At 38.8% G+C, this 20,252-nt stretch overlaps 2 protein-coding genes and 2 non-coding genes across 22 annotated transcripts; 1 reads left to right on the forward strand and 3 right to left on the reverse strand.

Annotated features, from left to right (window-relative positions):
• Window positions 1-1,808: 1,808 nt before the first annotated feature.
• LOC136748528 (pancreatic progenitor cell differentiation and proliferation factor B) lies at window positions 1,809-4,692 on the reverse strand. 3 transcript variants are annotated; one of them, XM_066702348.1, is made up of 6 exons: window positions 4,514-4,691; window positions 3,862-3,959; window positions 3,058-3,135; window positions 2,837-2,914; window positions 2,327-2,423; window positions 1,809-2,142 (listed from the first exon to the last, which is right to left on the reverse strand). In XM_066702348.1, the coding sequence occupies exons 3-6, from the start codon at window positions 3,110-3,112 to the stop codon at window positions 2,022-2,024; spliced, it is 351 nt and encodes a 116-aa protein (XP_066558445.1). In that variant the 5' UTR covers window positions 3,113-3,135; window positions 3,862-3,959; window positions 4,514-4,691; the 3' UTR covers window positions 1,809-2,021. The 3 variants fall into 3 exon arrangements, with proteins under 3 accessions (XP_066558445.1, XP_066558446.1, XP_066558447.1); XM_066702349.1 differs by lacking the exon at window positions 3,862-3,959 and having other exon boundaries at window positions 4,514-4,692; XM_066702350.1 differs by lacking the exons at window positions 3,862-3,959; window positions 4,514-4,691 and adding an exon at window positions 3,308-3,332.
• A 782-nt stretch (window positions 4,693-5,474) lies between these two features.
• Window positions 5,475-5,546, forward strand: trnae-cuc (transfer RNA glutamic acid (anticodon CUC)). The gene has a single exon. It is a non-coding gene; the product is annotated as a tRNA-Glu (tRNA).
• A 350-nt stretch (window positions 5,547-5,896) lies between these two features.
• Window positions 5,897-5,968, reverse strand: trnae-cuc (transfer RNA glutamic acid (anticodon CUC)). Its single transcript has one exon. It is a non-coding gene; the product is annotated as a tRNA-Glu (tRNA).
• Window positions 5,969-6,093: 125 nt separating this feature from the next.
• On the reverse strand, window positions 6,094-19,813 carry tpd52l2b (tpd52 like 2b). 17 transcript variants are annotated; one of them, XM_066702369.1, is made up of 10 exons: window positions 19,681-19,813; window positions 17,698-17,846; window positions 16,982-17,130; window positions 16,313-16,372; window positions 13,049-13,096; window positions 10,582-10,683; window positions 8,832-8,858; window positions 8,310-8,354; window positions 7,766-7,814; window positions 6,094-7,492 (listed from the first exon to the last, which is right to left on the reverse strand). In XM_066702369.1, the coding sequence occupies exons 2-10, from the start codon at window positions 17,800-17,802 to the stop codon at window positions 7,406-7,408; spliced, it is 672 nt and encodes a 223-aa protein (XP_066558466.1). In that variant the 5' UTR covers window positions 17,803-17,846; window positions 19,681-19,813; the 3' UTR covers window positions 6,094-7,405. The 17 variants fall into 17 exon arrangements, with proteins under 17 accessions (XP_066558466.1, XP_066558454.1, XP_066558452.1 ...); XM_066702357.1 differs by having other exon boundaries at window positions 17,698-17,795; window positions 19,571-19,793; XM_066702355.1 differs by having other exon boundaries at window positions 17,698-17,819; window positions 19,571-19,793.
• Window positions 19,814-20,252: the final 439 nt, after the last annotated feature.

Below are 20,252 nucleotides of genomic sequence, written 5' to 3' on the forward strand. Positions count from 1 at the left end.
TGCCTAGCAGGAGTGTACATCTCAAGAGAGACAGAGTTGTTCAAGGATAGATGTTTTTGTCTTTCAGAAAGGGGCAGCAGTCCAATCTCCCAACTGTTTACACAGGTTTTTTTTTTAAAAAAGGCCCATATCTGTGCACAGGCAGAATGTGGCAGATTGATTTCCTTTCAGAGCACGGCTGTTTGCATTAGATGTCCAATCACAAAGCTACAGGTCGCAGAGGATTTATGCTCCACAGATGTGTGTTGGAACAGAAGTGTCCAGTCAGCACAAAGCAGCCGTGCATGTCATGAAATGGAAACTTGGCACAATAGCTTGGCTGATTTGACATTTAGACGTGCCCCATTTAAGCTTGTTAGTGGCACAAAACAAACATTTTAATTTGGAAACTTGCCACTTTTGTTTGGTTTAAAGAAAGTTGTAGCTGCAGCTCACACCAACAAATTAAATGTTACACAAACAGCAAATGCAATGGTCTGACTAGTGTTGTTCACGGTGACTGGAAAATCTTTTCATAATGTTGTCCTTTTTGATCCTAAAACTAAGTGACGTGGTCTCCTTCACAAATGTGCAAATAGTCCTTGAATGAAACCCCATTGTTACTCGTGTTAATAGTTGTAAATATTCATCTGCTTACTGATTTATGTTGTGAAGTTACTGATGTAACCATGTGCAAGTCTAAGTGTAATTGCATCATGAAATGTTGTTCTAGTTTATAGATCTTTCAGAGCCTTTTGGTTTCAGTTGTTACCTGCTGTAGTTTAATCTGAAGTCCTGTACCAAACCAAATTGTTATCCAAAATAAAGGTTTATCTGGTTTGTACATAAATAACTTTGTCCTTCAGAATGACTTACCTTGCTCTGAATTGTCAAAAAAGTGAATCTTGTTTACTAAAACCACTCCTCGTGTTATCAGTAAGATTGAAGGTCACAAGGAATTGGAAAGCTTGAGAATGACAGAGCCAGGCACTCGCTGCTTTGGAAACAGGGATAATGGTGACATTTCCATAGTATCAGATTGTCCATGATGTTGATTAAACAGACACCAAAACAATAAGGCATTAACTCTGATTTTAAAAAGCATCAGATTCACCTCAACGTTAGCAAAGTCATTTGAGTTCAGGGTATTGAACGGAGTATCAGCTGCTGGAACATTCTAGACACGGGATTGAAAAACTGCATTTCTGATGCAACATACAGTCTACCACAAACACTTCACACTGAAGAGCAGAGCATTTGTGGAAGCACTACCCAGATTAGGGGAACTCCCAATAACCAACTGCCTTAGGGTTTCCCAGCCACCTTGCAATAGCCACTGCTTAATGTGCACAACAGGTTAAAAGATCAGAAGGGAAGAGGTTTACACTTGGACTCCACTCCTTTCCCCACTATAGGCACTTCATGAAGGCCAATTAAGGAAAATAAAGCTTCTAATCCCTTGTGCAGAGCGCCAGAAAGGGCTCGAAGAATAAAGCCGCCTGCATTTATCTGCATCAAGATAGATCCGGTTATGCATCTTTATTGGATTGCTCATGTGCACTGCAATAGGGCCACCTTTCCTAAATAAGCCCTGCTGCCCTATGCTTAAGCCAGCCACTCCCACCTAAACTGTACTGGCAGGAAACCAGCTATTAGGGTGGCTGTAGTCATCGTCTGAAATGTAGCTCGGTACAGAAGTTGGGGTTTGAAAGCTACTTTCAAACCCCAACTATATTGTGTTAACATCTACTACAGGAAGCTACCTTGTTCAACAACAAAAGGATCAAAAATAAGTTTTTCAGCATTAAAGAAAAGTCAGACAAGGTAGATAGGCTGCTTAAGGCTACTTTATTTAAAAACACAAAGATGGAAAAGGCTCGTTCACAATAGCATGTTAGACGTGAACAGAAAAGTAGTTTTTTTTTTTTTTGTAGTTTTGTTTTTTTATTTGGCAAGAAAGTTAAAAAAATCTAAAGCAGCCTTTTTAAAAAGGTAAAAAGGGGCGCCCTCATCTCCTAGCGTGGTTCAGCCCGGCCCGGGACTCAGGACGAGCTCCCGGCCTCCGGCTTGCCCGGCTCTGCCGCCTCGCTGAGCCGGCGCTCCATCACTTCCTGAGCCAGCCCACAGGTCACCTTCCCATTGGTCATGCTGAACGTCCCAGAGCTGAGAGAAAGTTTAAAGTTAAATGCAATTGAAAATTAACTTGGGCAAGGTTGTGAGATCAGCATTTCCTTTAGAATTCCACTGGAAACTACAAAGCTCTTAAAATGTGCCAAGAAACACAAAGGTGCTGAACTCCAGTGCGTTTGTGTACATTTACACGAGTGCATCCAACGAGTCAACTCACTTCTGAGGAGATTCAGTCAGTGTGGTCATAGCTGGCTGGTTTGGTTTCCCAAAGAAGAAACTCGACCACCAGTGTCCAGGATCCTGCTTTGGCAAACCTGTAGAGAAACCAACAGTTGAGGTCTTTTAGATAAACATATAGAAACTCAGATTAGTTTACCACAATTGGTGGTTTTGGAAATCTAAAGCCATTAAATGGTAGAGTTTGCCAACCAAAAAGTATTCATCCTCACGGAAACATGAAGAGCAGTCATGGAAGAAAACCGACAGATCAGGTAATGCGACAAGTTTGCAGTTAGACAATATCCCCAGACAGATTCCCTCAAACTGCCCTGGCAAGCAAAGTCCCGACGAGCCCAGAACATCCACTCCCAGATCTGCACAGAGCGAGTCATCTGTACTTTAGAGAAGCACAACCCCATCCCAGGCACCACATTAAACCAGAATTCAGCTTCCTGACAAGCTACTCCCTAATCATTGTCTCATGACATTTGAGGACTCCAGTCTTTACCTGGATGGTGTGGAATGACCTCCCCAGAGTACTCTGAGCTTCCACAGGAGCTGTTACTTGAGGTGGAACCTATGCGCCCTGAAAGAGAAGCATTTCATGAGGGACATGTGCCACAAGCAGTCAATACAGCTGAGCACCAATCCAGTTTAGCTCTGTGACTGTCATTTATCACAGGAATGATCATCTGCCAAGGCACTGTTTTAGGAGGTATACTTGCTTACTCCTGTAGTAGTCATGAGTTGCGATAAGCGAGCCACTTGATGGAATTGCAGCCATTCTTCCGTTCTTAGATGGAAACCCTGAAATTAAATGGGACGCTGTAAATGCACATCCTTACTGTACTGAAGTGGTGAACATGTTTCAAGTAGTGCAGACGTACAGCTCAGGCTAGCCAAGAGATGAAGACCAGCACCGAGGAGGATTTCCCCAAATTACAGGAACATTCGGTTAGAAACTGTACTTTTAACCTACATGTGTTGAAACCGCATCAGGGCATGTTGCAAAAGTATGCAGAGCAGGCATTCGCAGTTAAAGGACAGTGTGAGGTTACAGGAACAACTGGCGATCGGGTTCGGGTTCCACTCAAGACAGACGGGCCACAGGACTGCCAACTGCCAACGATTATGCAACGCCCACAAAAAGAACATTATGATTTAAAAAGTGAAGCCAATTATAACCTCACTTGACCTACATACTAATAATGGCTTGGATTAAAAATGCATTTAAACTACTTGAAGGAAAACCCTAAAGGCTAGAAGTACAGGTGACGTTTTAGTCTGAATTCTGCCTCATTATCCGTCGGAGCATCTGCTTCCATAAAGACTTAACAGCTTGAACGCTGGCTGGCTTTTAAGGTTGTTGGGGGTGGGGGGGGGGGGTGTGTGAAGGGTGACCAGTTGTTTGCAGTTTCCTTTACCTAAATGGGGGGGGGGTTACAAAACCACACTTAACTACACAAAGTTAACATGCCTTTAAGGGAAGCAAAATTAGCATACGTGCTACGTCACCAGATGGAAATGACTTACCTCTTAAAACGCACAACTAACTGCTCGCTGCCTGGGAAGTGACACGTCTGGGTATACTGCTGTGATGAATGGTGAAATTCATACTATATGGGACCAAGCTGGGAAAACAAATGCATACAAAACAATTAAGAGGGGACTAGAATAGAAGTGCGTTTAAACCAGCCATCTTACACTCTGCAGTGGAAACAGTAACAGTGTGATCGTGGGCAGGGAGCATTACTGCTGGACAACAATGGAGGAAGAGCACAACATGCCTCTTGATTTTGTTGTATCGGTACTGGCTTAATGCAGGTCTCGTTTAGTCAACTAGTACGAGTCAAAACGATTTTCGGATTTATTCAAATGCCGTTTGACGAAGAAAACATGCATCAAAATACCGAGTTGTGTTGTTGTACCCCCTCCCTCCATCACAGTCGGCCACCTCAACCCCACCTTGTCTGTACGGTCCTTCATCGACAGATTACCACCCACCATCTGATCACTACATACATGCACTTCCATTCGGCGTCAGCGGAGTGAAACATGCCTGGCCCCATTCAGACAACGCAAAGGACGTGGCAAACATATAAAACCACCACAAAGCATGCAAACGGCCTCCATGACACCCCGCTCCTCCATTTTGCCAGCTAACCCCACTGCCAGCGCTACATACCCGATTCTCAATCCTGTGGTCGTGCAGATCTTGCACCCAAACAACAGTCAATACCTCAGGCGGGCAAGGCTCAGGAAAGTAAACGCTAGGCAACGGGGCCCATTGGAAATAATAATTTTGGGTAAAACCCTCCGTCCTAGACAATCACCAACTGCAACAGTCCGTCTGCGGCGAGAGCCTTCGCGTCGCTCTATATATACTCGGCCGTCGTGAGAGGTGACGTCACGCTTACGTTGGCGGAGGCGGGGTCTAAACGTGAAAAGGAAACAAAACAGCAGCCGCCGCTGAAAGGGTGTCATGAATATTCATGAGGAAGCGTTCTTGTCAGGCCAAGTGAAATAATAATGCGTATAAGTTAAGGAACTGCACTGTGTTAAAAAATACAATTGTTTTGAAAAGAGAACGCTTTGAATATGAAATTAAGCTGGTTTCATAATTCATGTCGACAACAAACTGCCTGCTATCCCACAATGCGCCGCGGAGTTGTGTTGTTGGAGGACTAAACCGTGGCAAACAGCAGATTGAAGACTGGCGTCAGCACAGCCGGCTGGTCACGTTTAAAACTCAGATTACTGGGGATCTGATGTTAATCAGGCCGCACACATGCTAAGTAAACCACTTCTTCAGAAGAGATCACGCATTTTCAAATAAGCTACTCCTATACAACGTATTTTTTGTTAGCAGCTCAGTATGTTTTTATCTGAATGCCGTCACATACCTTTCATCCATCGCTTCTATTTTCAATGACCGATTCACACAGTTCAGGGTCACGGTGTCCTTCACACAGCTGCCATTTATCAGCCTGCCTCTGGTATATATTGACTGCGAATGCAATAGGTGAATAATTACTCACAATTGTGTCATAGAACAACATAGAACAACAAAGACAATAAAGAAAGAAAAATATAAAACATTAAATAAACATTCCAGGAGTTACACTATCCGGTACATTTCAGCAGCTTCCCTGGTGGTCTAGTGGTTAGGATTCGGCGCTCTCACCGCCGCGGCCCGGGTTCGATTCCCGGTCAGGGAATGACCTCTTTTATTGTAGTTTATGTATCTAAAGCAATGTGAATTCATACTGACACCATCTGCGTTCTTTTAAAATATTGTTAACGTCAAATTATAGAAAAATACATAGATAATCTTTCCGGGAGTTGTGATTTTCAAGTGCCTTCAAGCATCGTTTGCTGTTGTACTATATCGCCACCTGGTGCATATACCTAGAAAGTTATTAGTTGTATTTAAAGTAATTTTACAAATCGTCCTTTTAACTAAAAGCAACGTGACATCATCAATTGCTGCGTGCTTCCAGTATGGCTGTTTGTCATACAGATAATTAAACAATTACATTACAGAGTTTTGTTGGGAAAAAAGCGATCATTCCCTGACCGGGAATCGAACCCGGGCCGCGGCGGTGAGAGCGCCGAATCCTAACCACTAGACCACCAGGGAGCTCTCGGCACTGTGTGTCGTTACTTTGTTTTGGTTACATGTTGTGTTACACTGATTGGGTGTTAATGTTCCTACACTGTGAGATGTCCTTTGGTTTTGTTAAAGCCCAGCAATGCGAAACACAATTGTTTAAAGGAATGCTTTATTGATCTTCAAAACAGACATGTCCAAACAAAATGATAATTCAACCGCCATGGTAGTGTTTTCAAACCATACAAACTGATCCCTTTATTTTCTAATAATATGCACACAACCTAATAAAACTATTTTGCCTACAATGGCTATATATTTTATCTGTATAAGTTTAAATATTTTCACCCATAGCATCCCGTAGTGTATTTGCCATTTTTAGTATTGCAGCTCTAAACATCCTAGCAAGAAGTCTACCTGTTTCATTGGCATAGTTTTTTATTTTAAGTTAGTTTTCCTCTATGGAGAAAAGTGAGCAAACTTCAAAAATGAACAGACACTGGCAGCAGAGAAAAATATGGCAACATGACCTACACAAGTCCTAATCCATTGCAATTCAGATCTCCTAGCTGTTGTAACCCACAAACAAAACATGGACAGGTTGAAAAGGAAATATTCGGAAAGGAAAAGCTAAACATTCTAACAAAATGAAACTAATTTACGCCTGACCAAGTAACTTCTACATTTTTTCTTCCCCAAAAGTGACTGTGCTACTAAACAAACTGCATGTCCAGCCCTTATGTGAATCTTATGAATTAGTTTCCATTTGTGTATTTATTTATTGTTAAGTTGGCCATGTGCACACTTTAGCAATGCAACTTTAAGGCAGAAAACACAGTGTGGCACTGATACAGTGGGAGAGATGTATTACTATCAGTCTTTTAAAAGCAGTGGTACTTATCATATGGCAAAAAGCATGCATTCGAATCTTTTGTTACATAAGCGGTTTCGCTTCCTGTGCACAATGCTTAAATCTAGACATTTCAACAGCACGCCTTCTGAAGTGATCAGCTTTCTTCAAATGAAACTGGTAAAGTATAAAGTGATATAAGGCTGATATTAGGCATTAGATTCCACATTCACCTCTTACACCTCAAAGCGCTGCTTTACATTGTACTAAGTGTAAAAAAGGGACTGACATTAATGTTCAGCGTGAGAGTTCTTTTAGGTACAAAAATGAGATAAACTTATTAAATTCTCTCTAAAGCCCCCACCTACACACGTCAGTAGGCAGTATATTGATAAAAGTTATGTAAAAACATTATGCAATGCAGTGTAAAACGGTTTATAATACAAAATGGTTTACATTTTTACAATTTGTGGCAATCTGATCGCACGCTGGTATTTGTGCCATCAGATTAACGGATATATATGCACATGCTTTAGTACTGGGGGGGCTACTGCAGCGGAGAAGATGTTACATAAGGGCATCAGTGATCAAGTGAAGACAGTTCTGTGAGAGGTGCTTTACAAAGGAGCCTTGTCCTGAACTGGAATGGGTTCGGTTGGAGAGCGAACACCTTCCCCGTTTCCGTTGCCGCCCACAACTTTGAACTGGAGAAAAAAGAAAGAAAATAAGTTTGTTTTAAAGAATCAACCCAAACACAGAATTTGTACTTGGGGTCTGCACTCGCTCCACTGGATGAATTATTCATGTCTGAACTGTAGGGCTGAAGTCTTTCATAATAGGCTTAATGAACAGGACATTATCTTTAAACTATTCACCAAAAACTGAGGAACATCACAGGTGGAACCAATCGGTGAACCACAGACTCTTGTTAGTTGGACGACTGTTATGCATTTTTCAGCGCAAGTGTTTGGGCTTACCTTGATGTTTCCAACTTTGTCTTCAAATGATTTGAATGTTGCAGAGTTCCTACAAAACAAAGGTCTCTTTATTTTGGTAAATAAGAACAAAATCTGCATCTAATTACAAGCAATAATTCAACATGCAACGAAAAATAAAAAAGCTAGGTTGTTTATGAAAAAAGGCTTCAATAAAACATGCATTAGGAATGACAAACCTAAAAGCGTTTTTCATTGAGTTCACTGGATTTAAAAGTAAACTGATCTTTAAATAAATAATACAAATAAGCAAACTACAAGTGTCAGATTGTTACATTGTCCAGAACCACATTTTGAAAACGAAATACCCAATTTTCTTGCACACCACAGGCGGTCTTTTTAATTTCCATTTTCAATAACTTGGATACACAGTAAATACGCATGAAAACAGAAAAAGAAAATGTGGTGAAAACATTAAATCTATAGTCATGGCTGCTATTGCTCCTGTGTACATTGAGAAAAACATGTGGCTGTAACTTAGTTTCTATCTGCTTAGACAGAACCTGATATCTACCAAGTACTTTACCTCATAGCAGGCATACTTATTGAATGGCGAATGGAGTAACTGCTACTTTGGAAGCATTAAAGAGAAAAAATTGAGTGTTAAGACCAGCAAGCATATTAAGACAGAGTAAAGCAAATGAAATATCAGCAGATTAGAAACACAGGGAAAACTGATTGCAAAGTGAAAAAAGTCAGTTCCTAACTTTGCAAGACCTACATTTAACGTTGAGGAAATAAACATACTTTACAGATCATGGTTAGTTTATTATGTTAAGTAGTATTTTATTAAACAGTTAAAGCACAATCTTTTACTAGCTGGAAGCAGTTCAGATTGGTTTTGATAGATCCATAAACTGAATTTTACAAGTCCAATTCTAGGAAATATTAAAAATAACAGGTTGCAGTCAAGGAGAGAAAAACAAAAATGAAGTTAGAGATTTAAGGGTCAATTAAACTGAGCTACTGAAAAAAAAAAGAATTAATTGCTTGTGAACCCAAATGATGAATCTAATTCCCAGTTAATAATACTATGCTTTAATCTTACCCAAATGAATGTGAGAAAGGTAGAGCTCTGAAGTACCAATTGGCAGCAATAAAAAGAAGAAAAATAAAAGGTAAGCAAAAGCAATTAAAAGGCAACAAAAAAATAAGGAAACCAAGCTGCAGCATGCAAGCGCTACAGGATGCGTGTTATGTTGCTTCAAATACGGATAACAGAAATAAATCAACAATATCAAAGCCATGGACAGATTTTGTTTCTAACAGCAGTCTGGCTTAAAGATACGTTTCATGAATCCACTGAATAGAATGTTAGAATTACATCTCACAATATTGTAACATTTTGATCATCGTTTATTTTATAGAACATAATGCGAGGATATCAATAATTCATGACTCCAGAGGACAGATACTCTTCAGCATCTTTCTTGTGCTATTTTATTCAATGTATATACAGTGCCAGACGAATGCTATTTTAGGCTGTTTGAAAATATGACTGGCACCAATGATGAAACTGGTGTATCACCCAACCCTAGATTAAACATATTGACTACAGAGAATGTGTAAATAACATTAAACCGGTCATAAACAGGAGGCAGTGACAAATCACAGTTTAGGGAAGTCATAACCGTTTTAGAAAAAGCTTTTAACGTCTAGGCCAGAAAATAACATTCACACTTGCTGCGATCAGTGCCTCTCAGCAAGGGAATGTGATGGGATAATGTTGCTAAACCGCAAAACATTACTGAATGCACCACAACTCATTTGAATAAAGCAAAAACAGAGGGAGCTCACGTGGATGCGTTAAGACATGGAGCCCAGACTAACGAGACTTCAACTGTGAATAATGTGATATAGTAGGCAACACCAATATTGGAAAATAATGACATTTTTGTCATCAGACACTGAAGTGGGCTTTGTAAACACAATGTTGAGATGTATTAGGAGGAGGTCTGATTAACACCAAATTAAGTGGTTACCAACTTGCAGAACAAAATATTGAAACTGAAATGCATTTAAAACTCCTGTAGATCCCCATCATGTCAGACAACTAAAAGGAAATAAGGTAATAATGGCATCAAATTATAACATTGTTAACGGGCAGGAAAAAAGGAAGAAGCACATTCTAAACATTTCCATCTCCTGGAGGACAATATTTCCGTTAATAACAGTTAAATTTAGGCCTCACTTTAACACCACACAATCCCTGCAAAAAGAGCTATAAGATTGAGACACAATAAGAATTTAAAGGCACTGCTTTTTAATGTGGGAGTACTTTATCTCAGTGCTCTATTCTTTAGATTATCTGAAGCACGTTGACAGCCTAAAAAGTGCATCTGGCAGTTGGAAGCCGCACAACTGTCAAAAACACGATTTAACATTTGTGGATGAAACGGCTGGCCACACACTGCAACATGGAAGTAGTCCAAAAGTCACATGTTCTTCCGGAAAGGTAAATTTAGTTTTTTGTGCTAGCAAGTAATGATTCTGAACAACAAAAATACATTTGGGGGGACTTATATATATATATATATATAACTGAAAACCCACATTTAAGTCACATTTCACTTGCTGTTCCATAACTATATATAAAATACTAATGTGTGTTTTTATGCATTAAGAAAACAGGTTTTGAAGATTCAAAACCTTGCATCAGTGAAATTCTTGTACTGAGCAGACGAGTTAGGAGCCCAACTGTAAAATAAAGGTGGGGCTCTAATCAGCAGTCCTTCTGGATGTGTTTTTATGACCAGCATGTTTGTTTTTACCGATAAGCTGAGGTTGCTATACTGTACCTCATATCGCCAATCCTTCTGCTGATAGCCGTGCCCACAGTGGAGAGAGCTGCAGATGTTTTCTGACCTGCCTGTGAAAGGGTCTCCTGAGTTTTCTTATATCTGTGGGGAAACAAGGACGTGTGTATTTGAACAACAACGCTGGATCTGGATGCAGCCTTTTAAGAACCGAGTTAGAAACAGAACACACAGGGTTAGTCCACAATACAACATGCACACCCCACTGTAGAAAGCAAGAAAACAGATGCCATATCAAACCCCAAAAACAGAAGCGAGCCACCAGATATACCTATACAAGCACATTTTTGTGTATAATATTAATCCCATAAGCAGCCTGCATTTACAATTTTTAAGTTTAAAACTTACAAAAGACCTTTGTATGAACCATCAGGTATTTAAAACATTTTTTATAAGCTTGAAATCAATTTGAAATAAGTCCTTCAGTCTGAAGCATCTTGCCTTGATGTTGAGCATACAGAAACTAATGATTGCTCATTAAAAGAATGATCTTTGCTCAGTGACTTATATACAATTTTCTTAATCTGCCCTCGCAGTCCGCTGTACTTCACTGTAATAGTAGGTGTACAAAAATGTAATGCTGCTATTTACCTCTTCTGAATAGGATTCCTACCCAAACCTTATGCAAGATTTGATCTTTTATTGAAAACTTGATTTAAACCTCACTGTGACCTATTCAAAGAGTTTTAGTTACATGGTTTTCTTTAGATCTGTTAACCTGTGCACAATTATAATTATAACAAACATTGGATCATAGTCATGTATGTTGTACAGTTTTGCTCAATGAATAACCATGTATTTCTAATAAACCTCCTACACCAAGGTGTGGTAACTTGTAGTGTTGAATCGGTCTTGACAAATCTACAATAGGTACCAGTTAAACATTAATGCAAATAGCATCTCTACAAAAAAGAAAAAGAAAAGAAACTTATTCATCCTACAAAAGCCATTAAATAGACAAGACATATTGCAGTGGAAAGATAAATGGTGATAGGACATTAACCCCTACCACTAAAATAGAACATTGGAGGGGGGAAAAAGCTTGTTACCCCAAAACCCTATACCACAATAGTTAAAGGTTTCCACCAAAAAACGACGGCAAGGATACTCCATACAGTGTCATGCCATTTAAAACCACAGAAATATTCAGCAGGACAGAAACTAATGCTCAATGGATTCAGCACATGCTTTCAACACAGTGACAGCTGTGTGAAAATGTAAAATGACACACACACCTCAACTATTTCTAATTGAGAAAGTAAAAAGGCAGAAAAAATACTTTCACCTAACTAGACGTGGCTCTCAATGAAATGTAGTAAACAGACTAGGATTACCCAGCATATAAAGAGTGAAGTCATATAGGCATTTTCTTAAAGGGTATCCAAAAAGGACTTCAATGCAAAGAAAACTTAAGGAAATCACTTTCTTCCACCACCTGCACAATTAAAACTATTAAAAACAAAGGTAAATATGACCATGCTTTCAGAGAATGTTATTCTGTGCTTTATGACAGAATGGACCAAATTAAAGATCACAACACAACACAAAAGGTGTCCTGTGCCTTTAAGAGAGGTTAAGGAGGTTGTGAACTATACTGCAGTACAAAGCATTTCTTCAGACTGGTCTCTGCTTATGACATCGATAGCAATGTCCATGTTTGCTCACGGGCCTTGTATGAGAACACACCTGAAAGGCAATATTTGTATTAGTCTGTGGGAAAATGGTTGCATCTTTAAGACAAACAAGACAGGGGGGGAAAAACCTGTTGCAAAGGTGTGTTATTATAAGTGTGAGGTTTTTATACAGAGTGAAAGGATACCTAAACCAAGAAAGGTCAGATGACTGGAAACAGCCATTCAGGTTTACTGGTAACTGTATAAACTCTACTGGAAGAAAGACCATTAGAAGCCAACTCACAGTATAAGAAAGACTCACGTCACAGTAAACTTACACTGAATGCGCTGCAGACATCAGAAAACTGAAAAGTAGATCTCTAGTCATGAAACAATAGAAAGCCTTGATTTAACCAAACCAAAGACAGCGTCACCTTGTAGTACCCACCCTTCATTGTCTAATTTTAACTCACTCTTTTAGCAAACACGATCAGGCATAATTAAGAAACTTAAGTCCGATAAAACCTTAGCCTAAATACCCCCAAGAGGCAGCATGTCTCTGTCTTAAGAATTTAATTGAATTAACCTGAATAGTCATTTAAAAATAAATATGTATTGCCCACCAGAAAGGGTTATAATAAAAAAAAAAATGAAGGTTTGGTGCTTCAACACATGATTAAGTGTTAGAAAAATGTAAAGGTCCACCCACTCTCCCGCAAAATCATACACATACACGTACACACACACGAGAGAGAGAGGGAGAGTTAAAACAAACTAAACCCCTTCATCTACACAAGTTTTAAGAAACAGACACAGACAAGAAAAGGCTAACTCACGCTTCTGAACGGCTTATGTCCTCCAAAGTCGCACTCGCTGAAAGGTATCTATAAATATACAGTGTAACATTAAATTCACAAAACCTTTACGGGAGAATCTAGGGGTTAGTCAGTGGGTAACAATGGGAAAGAAAACTAGCAGATGGGGAAATTAGAAGAACAAAAAAAGCAAACATTTGCACTCTCCTTTCACTTAACTCAAATCAGGGAAAACTTCAAGTGTTAAAAGCACCTTAGGGAATCCACTGATGTATCCTCATTTAAAAGCAGGCTAGCAAATAACTATGCATTCTGATAGGTGGCAATAAAAAAACTAAATATAACAGATGCATCTGAGATCAAATACATGTCACTGCCTTCATAAAGTGACTGCCTTTTTCAATGCATTATTTCTGCAATGTGATGCTCTGCTTTTCCCGTAGAGAAAACGGGTATCGACACATGGGAAGGAAAATAAATTCTGATTACACATACAATTTACTTTGTAATGTACACCACAATTGAGAACTTAAACTCTGATCAGCGACTGCTTAGTTTCAAAGATTTCCTGTGAAATTTCAGGAAGTACATTAAGTTAGAAACTTTCTTTGGGGGGAGGTTTTTGTTTCACTGGATTTATTTCTAAATACAAAAAAAACCTATTCAACCTTTGACCTCTTTGTTGTTAGCACTGAAACTCCATATGACAGTGTATGAGACAGCAAATCTATAGTGAACAAAGGCTGAAAACCATGTCTAAAACATTGAATCACATTTGCCAATTTGTATATTTCTGCTACTATAACAGTAATCCGTTAATTGGATATTGTATACACTGTATTACTGCACTTTCGTAATGCTTAAAATGCTTTGTGGGTAAACTAAGTTACCCTAGATAAGGTCTGCTAATAAATAAATACATAAATAAGAAAACATGATGATCAATCATTATTTTGAGGGTTTGAGTATGCTAGTGAGAAAGCAAAACACAAACTTTAATACTGACCATATAAACCTGGCTAAACTAGCAAGTTTCTTTTTGCAAGTAAGCTGATTCACAACATGCAACAACACTTCACTGCAAAACAAAGCATAGCCTACAGTCACAAACAAAACAAAAAGCAGTTTCAAAAAGACAATATCTTAAGCTTGAACAGGTAATTAGTTAATTGTTAGTGAAATGCTAAAACGTTCAATATAATCTATCAATATAACAAACAAGTATGCATTTAACGACATCTATTTCCCAAATTATGCAGGTGGCTTCTTAAAACTCACAAAAGAGGAAGAGAATTGTTTATTAAGTATAAAACAGACTGATGTTCACAAAGACTAAGATTATACTAAAACAGAATATTGTCTGCAATACTGATAAGCAGTATAGTGAAATGAAGCTGAACAAACAGCACAACACTGAAATGGCATCATAGTCTTTCAACTAATTTGCTGTATACATCAGTTGTTCTGCATGTCATGGAATCATCCCCCTGTGGATATGCACGAATCCAAAAATATCCCAATAGGTCTCTCGGAAAGAACAAAACAACTTTGATTGGCTTCAGCACTACATGACTGCAAAGTGATCAAGCGATCAGCAAAATATATTCTTGAAATATTAACCTCCTTGAAAAGTAAATGCATTTCATTATAAATTGCTTCTACCTACATATTCCAACCTAATCTGTTGGTATGTAAAAAAAATATATATATATATATATATATATATATATATACAGATCTTAAGGGAAGGGTGCAGTTTTATTTTAAAATTCCAAGGGTATTGGGGTGGAATCCAAGACCGGAATATACTAATTTCTGCAGAAAACAGGTGTTTTGAGGTGCAAAGCTTTGGGCGTTGCTCAGTCTAAAATGTATTACAGCAGATGGTTTCATGACAAAAATATTTCCCCAAACTATATGCGTTCGGTTTCACATGGGAAATGACATGAAAGAATTCATATTTAAGACTTATCAACTGTGATCTTTAAATACTAAATCCATTTAATCCATCTTTCCTGGTCGCAAAATGAAAGAGCTGCAAGCCCGCTATATAATGCTGATGTTGTGTAAGCACCCCCTAGCACAGCACAAGTCAAGAAGCTTTTAATTGGAATTAGCCTACAAATGCTTTTTTTTATATATATATATATATATATACACACACACACAAACACACACACATACATATAGCACTGGAAAAAAAATAATATTATCTTAATAAATAAATAAATAATAATAAATAATAAAATCTTAATATTTTCCAGAGCTGTATATATATAAAAAAAACTGAGCAAATACCAACTCGAGGTAGACTGATTACAAGAAAGGCTTATTTATGAGGTACGACTGGAGAATATACTACAGGGACTTAAGACACCAGAAACCCGCCACTGAGAATTAGCCAAAAGATTTATGTCAACAGCAGTAAAAACAAAGTTTAGAGCCAACAAGAGGCCATTCTACCCCATCAAGCTCATTTGGTGTGGGAGGGGGAAACTGTAAAGATCTGCCGAAAAAAAGCCATAGACAGAATTCTGATCAACACAACAAACAAGCACAACGCACAAAACACAATACTGTTAGAGCAAGCGGTTAGAAGCCCACTGAGCACCTGGAAACAGAGCATTACACCCCGTATCCAGTAGCACTCGACTCATATTTCAGTCTGACCAGCCGGAGGTGCACTGCGTTTCCATGGGGGCCTCATCAAACACTTCACATCAAGAATTGACTGAAAACATATAGGAGATTTTCTATATTTTTCAATTGGCTTATGTTTACAGGCAACTCTGGTTGAGTCTTGCTGAAGCTCAGGTCCCGAGTAGAGTGAGGGCAGGAGTCTGAACTGCTCTGAAAGCCAGATCGATTAGTTCGGTTAACTCAACATTACAGCGAGACTTGAATCAATGGACTTAAATCAATTAAATGCTTTTGAAAAGGTAGACTTTGTTCATTGTGATTCAGCCATTGAAAACAGTTGGAATAGAGCGGTAGCACATATTTTGGTCTGGAGAGAGAGTTTTTTTTTTTTTTTTAGACAATCAGAGACATACTTTGCTGCCTCCCTGCATTATAAATGATATTTACAAGATCTCTAATTCATGTCATGGTGCAGAAACAGAGGTGCATCCTTTGAGGAGAACTTTGCAAGTGTGTTTGAACAAAAGTGATGTAGTTAGCCTCATGAAGCAGGTCTCACTGTTTTGCACTTCTGCACCGGACTAGAGGCACAGCGAGCGGAGAAAAGAACAGAGCAAGCAAGTCTTGATTGTACAAGCAACTCACAAATCAGAACTGGTAACTTTCTCATTCCATTCCCCGAATTTCTCTGTGGTTTTCACAAAGCTAAAAACAAAAATCTTGTTAGCAAGAAGTATACTGATTTGATTTTTGGATTTCATTTGGCTTTGCTTGTTAGGTTCTTTGCTGGTACTCTTCAAGAAACAGTTTAGATAACCATCAGTAATTAATTATCATGAATCACCAAGACTAACTTTAATTCTAGAATTCTATGAGGGGTTACCATTAGAATGGTAAAGCACTTTCCACCACTGTGGTTACATTTCAAACACGTTGTATTGGAATACATATGAACAGGAAATGTACATCTGACATTTTTGCTGCCTTCTTTGCTTCAAGCTCAGCAAAACGGACATTAACTTCCTCATTCCTCAGAAATTATAATGTAGAATAAACACTTCAAGCATGCTGTCTGAGTCTCACATACCTAGAGACAAATGCTGATCAAGGAGGAAGAGACACTTGTTAAGATTTATTTTGGAGAAGAACCTACTTAACCTCAATCACACGATTTTCCAGTGAGTTGTATAGATGTGTGACTCCACATTCTGGAGTTTTCTGACATTCAATTACAGCCAGACATTCTGTCCTTTTAACCGGTGAAAAGGTAGGTAATTATATTTAATGCATGTGTGTGTCTCCGGGGATACTCACGCATTAGAGGTCTGCACATCTTGCCAGCCTTTGGTTAGGTTTTGTTTCAGCTCATTCAACGGGCTCAGTCCCAGTTTTCTTTTCAGCTCGTTGGCGTGTCTCTCTTTGGCAGATAGGACCTGGCGCAGAGTATGAATCTCTTCTTCCACCTGGAACACAATGGACACAGTGATGACCCACAATTCTGGTGCCTTGAAGTTGCACCTTGAAGGTATCTGTCAGATACCTTAGCTTTACTGAAGGGTTTAAGATGAAAGAATGCTAAAACAATAGCCAACCCATCCTATTGTTTTAAATGTCACAGTAATTGCTCTTGTGGTGTGTGGATATGCTAGGCGTGGAAGCAAAACCATTCAGACATTTGAAAGCAAGGGTTATTTGCTAGTTTCTTTGTAGTCTTGAAAACTGATATGATCAGAGTAACCACAGAAAAGCATTCAGATGGATAGATGGATGGGGAGAGTCTCCTGGACAAAAAAACGAATTCACAAATAGAACAGCCAAACAACATAAAGATCTCCTTTTGATAAGTGACTGGCAAAATGATTTTAGCAAATAAATGTAGTTTACTGAACCTAGTACAGTTAGATAGATGATAACATTTATTTTCATCAACCACTGTATTGTGTTGAAGGAAAACTTTTTGAATATGAATCATCATATGCAACGGTATTTTTGAAGTAAACATACAAACACAAAAACACAATGACAATGACCTTTGACAGCTCAATCCTCAGTTCCTCCGACTCCTCTTCAGTCAAACCAGTGGGCAACATGGTGTTGGCGGAACTCGTGGCACCTTCTACTGGCACATCTGTCATGGTGTCGGACACCAGGCCTTTGTTAGGAGAGTTGAGGTTGATATCTGTCCCCCAGCACAAACAGAACAGTAGTTTATACAATCAAAACACCCTGCAAAATCAGGGGGCTATACAGCCAATTATGCTACAACAGAACAAGAGTAAAACATTGTCTTGAAATAGATCAACCTTTTTCGGTTTCAGGACTCTACCACTTCCACATGAAGACTTGGCTAGGTCATATGCAATAAAAAAAATTCAACAATAATAATACAAAAAAAAAAAAAAAAATCTAAACTCAGCAGTGAAATTTCAACAACCTGTAGACCCACACGTTGCAAATTACTGACCACAGCCATTTCCTTAGCTTCCCCAACTTCCTCTTTGACAGATTTTTGGACTGCAGCTTCTATGTAATGTTACTGTTTCAAAAAAAGGTTATGTAAATCATACAGAGCAATCCCTGGCAGCTGCGGTTATGCAAGATTGTTTTTTGTTCTGAAGAGAAGTAGTACCGTAAAAACAACTTTGTTTTTCTCCACCACCTCTGCCCAATCTGATCAATTTTTGCAAAGACAATTTTGAAAGACAGACAACAATTACATTTGAAAGTAATTATTCCTGTTGTTTCAAGTCAAACTTTAAATCACACCAGTAAAAGGTAAATTGAATTAAAATGTAAATCCCTTCCCAAGTCCCAAGCTGTCTAGCAAGGTGTTTAAGTTACATTATGGTGTTCAAGGTAGAAACTGCAGCTACACATCTGTGACTTACAGATAAGATGTGACAACTAATGAAGTCTGTTAATGAGCTGGGGTGCTTGTAATTTTCGAATGTAACATCATGCAATTGTCAATCTGAATAGATGTATAATATCTAATCGAGAGTCATTTTATTTTAACTAACTAGTATTTCATTTTGATTAATGTATTGTGGTCAAATAATCCATGTAATACGACATGGCTGAAGTAAACCAGTAGTGGGTAAAGCTCTTCTTTATCCCCATGTAAATGTCAGGTCGGATAGCACTTCAGATTTTTGTACGGTGCAGATTTATTAGTTATGCCCCACCTCACATCCGCAGTGTTTTATGTATATACACCCCCATACAATAAGGATACTGTTCCCAACGAATACATTTAAAAATGAACAATTGTTTAATCTTTACGGCTGAGAGATTATGGCTAAAATAATGACACAAGAAACTATAGGAAAAAAGATAACTATATGGAAGGCATTAGACTTCAAACAAAAATCAAGGTTGAGGGAGTACAATTTATGTAAATATGCATTAGCTTGCAAAATGTATTATTTAAGCATATAATGTATACTATTTAAAAGGCATTAAAAATGTATTGGTTTAGTGACGCACGGTTCTTGCGTTTGGCTGCTTTTCAAGTCTCTAATAAGCTGGGTTAGTCGTGTCCTGTTGAAAGGAAGGTGAAATCACTGCGACCTTTTAAAACAATGTATAAGAACAGACGATGCTTTCAGAAACTGAAGAAAAACAACCATTACTGTTCAAACCCGAGCCCAGCAGCGGTGCAATGACAAGAGCAGCTCCCCAAAGACGTGTCCACGTTACCCAGAAAAAAAAAAAAGGCTAGTGTGTAAATCCGGGAAGACTATTTTTATGCAGACCGATTGTAATCCTACACCTCCCGGCCTGTCTTCCTGGTCACTTACATGCCTGAGACCGAGGGCTGCTGCCGGGCCTTTGGCTCTCACGTTTGTAAGGTATTCAAAGCGCGTACTTTCTGAATAAGACAGCAATGTCAACAAGAAATACCTTGATTTGCAGATTCCATGACGTCAAAGACTTAAACAGTGTCTGGTCTGGTTATGTTTGAGTTTCTTCAAATGGCAGGAGTTATTTTGTTCCCCTTAACCCCGATTTACCGAAACAGTGTCTCTCCTTGTATCCTCTGCTTCCACAACAACAAACCCGGAGAGACAGTCCCACTGCAAGCTGCTCCAGCGAAGCCTGACGCGCCCTAGCTGCTTTACTTCCGGCGCTCCTCAGTGACGTATACTGTTACGTCAGTCTCCCGTCAATTTGTACACCCACAGTGATGGGGATTTTTAAGTGCACAGGAGGGAAGTTTTGGGGCAACATTTTTATGTGGGAAAATCTTAGTGGATAGTTTTTTTTTCAACCTGGGGGGATTCAGATTGAAATGGGGGAATTTCATGTTCTGTGTAATTAGATCCACCAGTGGACTATTCAACAGCAGCACCCCCTCCCCATATAAACCATGTAAAACCAGGTTTCAGTACAAAACTTTTTTTTTTAAAGGGGGGGGGGGGGGGTATGTTATTTAGGGGATTGTTTAGGACTGACTTTTAGTCTTTTGCAATTGCAGAGATAAATTAAAAACTGGGTTGACAATGGTAATGAATTCAAATTAAAACACCCATCATGAACAAGTATCATAAGTTATGATAAAGATACTGTATTGGGGTAGTTAATC

Source organism: Amia ocellicauda, chromosome 4 (genome assembly GCF_036373705.1).
Source record: "Amia ocellicauda isolate fAmiCal2 chromosome 4, fAmiCal2.hap1, whole genome shotgun sequence".
NCBI lineage: Eukaryota > Metazoa > Chordata > Actinopteri > Amiiformes > Amiidae > Amia > Amia ocellicauda.

Bases quoted from the DNA above. Each gene is read 5' to 3' on its own strand.
- LOC136748528 (XM_066702349.1), bottom strand. From the start codon at position 3,112: ATGGCTGCAATTCCATCAAGTGGCTCGCTTATCGCAACTCATGACTAC. The intron at 2,915-3,057 runs GTAAGCAAGTAT...CTTCTCTTTCAG, and splicing joins AACTCATGACTACTACAGGA to GGCGCATAGGTTCCACCTCA. The intron at 2,424-2,836 runs GTAAAGACTGGA...GTTTCTCTACAG, and splicing joins GGTCATTCCACACCATCCAG to GTTTGCCAAAGCAGGATCCT.
- tpd52l2b (XM_066702352.1), bottom strand. The intron at 17,131-17,697 runs GTCATTGTCATT...ATTGTGTTCCAG, and splicing joins TGAGGATTGAGCTGTCAAAG to GTGGAAGAAGAGATTCATAC. The intron at 7,493-7,765 runs GTAAGCCCAAAC...TTTTTTCTCCAG, and splicing joins ACAAAGTTGGAAACATCAAG to TTCAAAGTTGTGGGCGGCAA.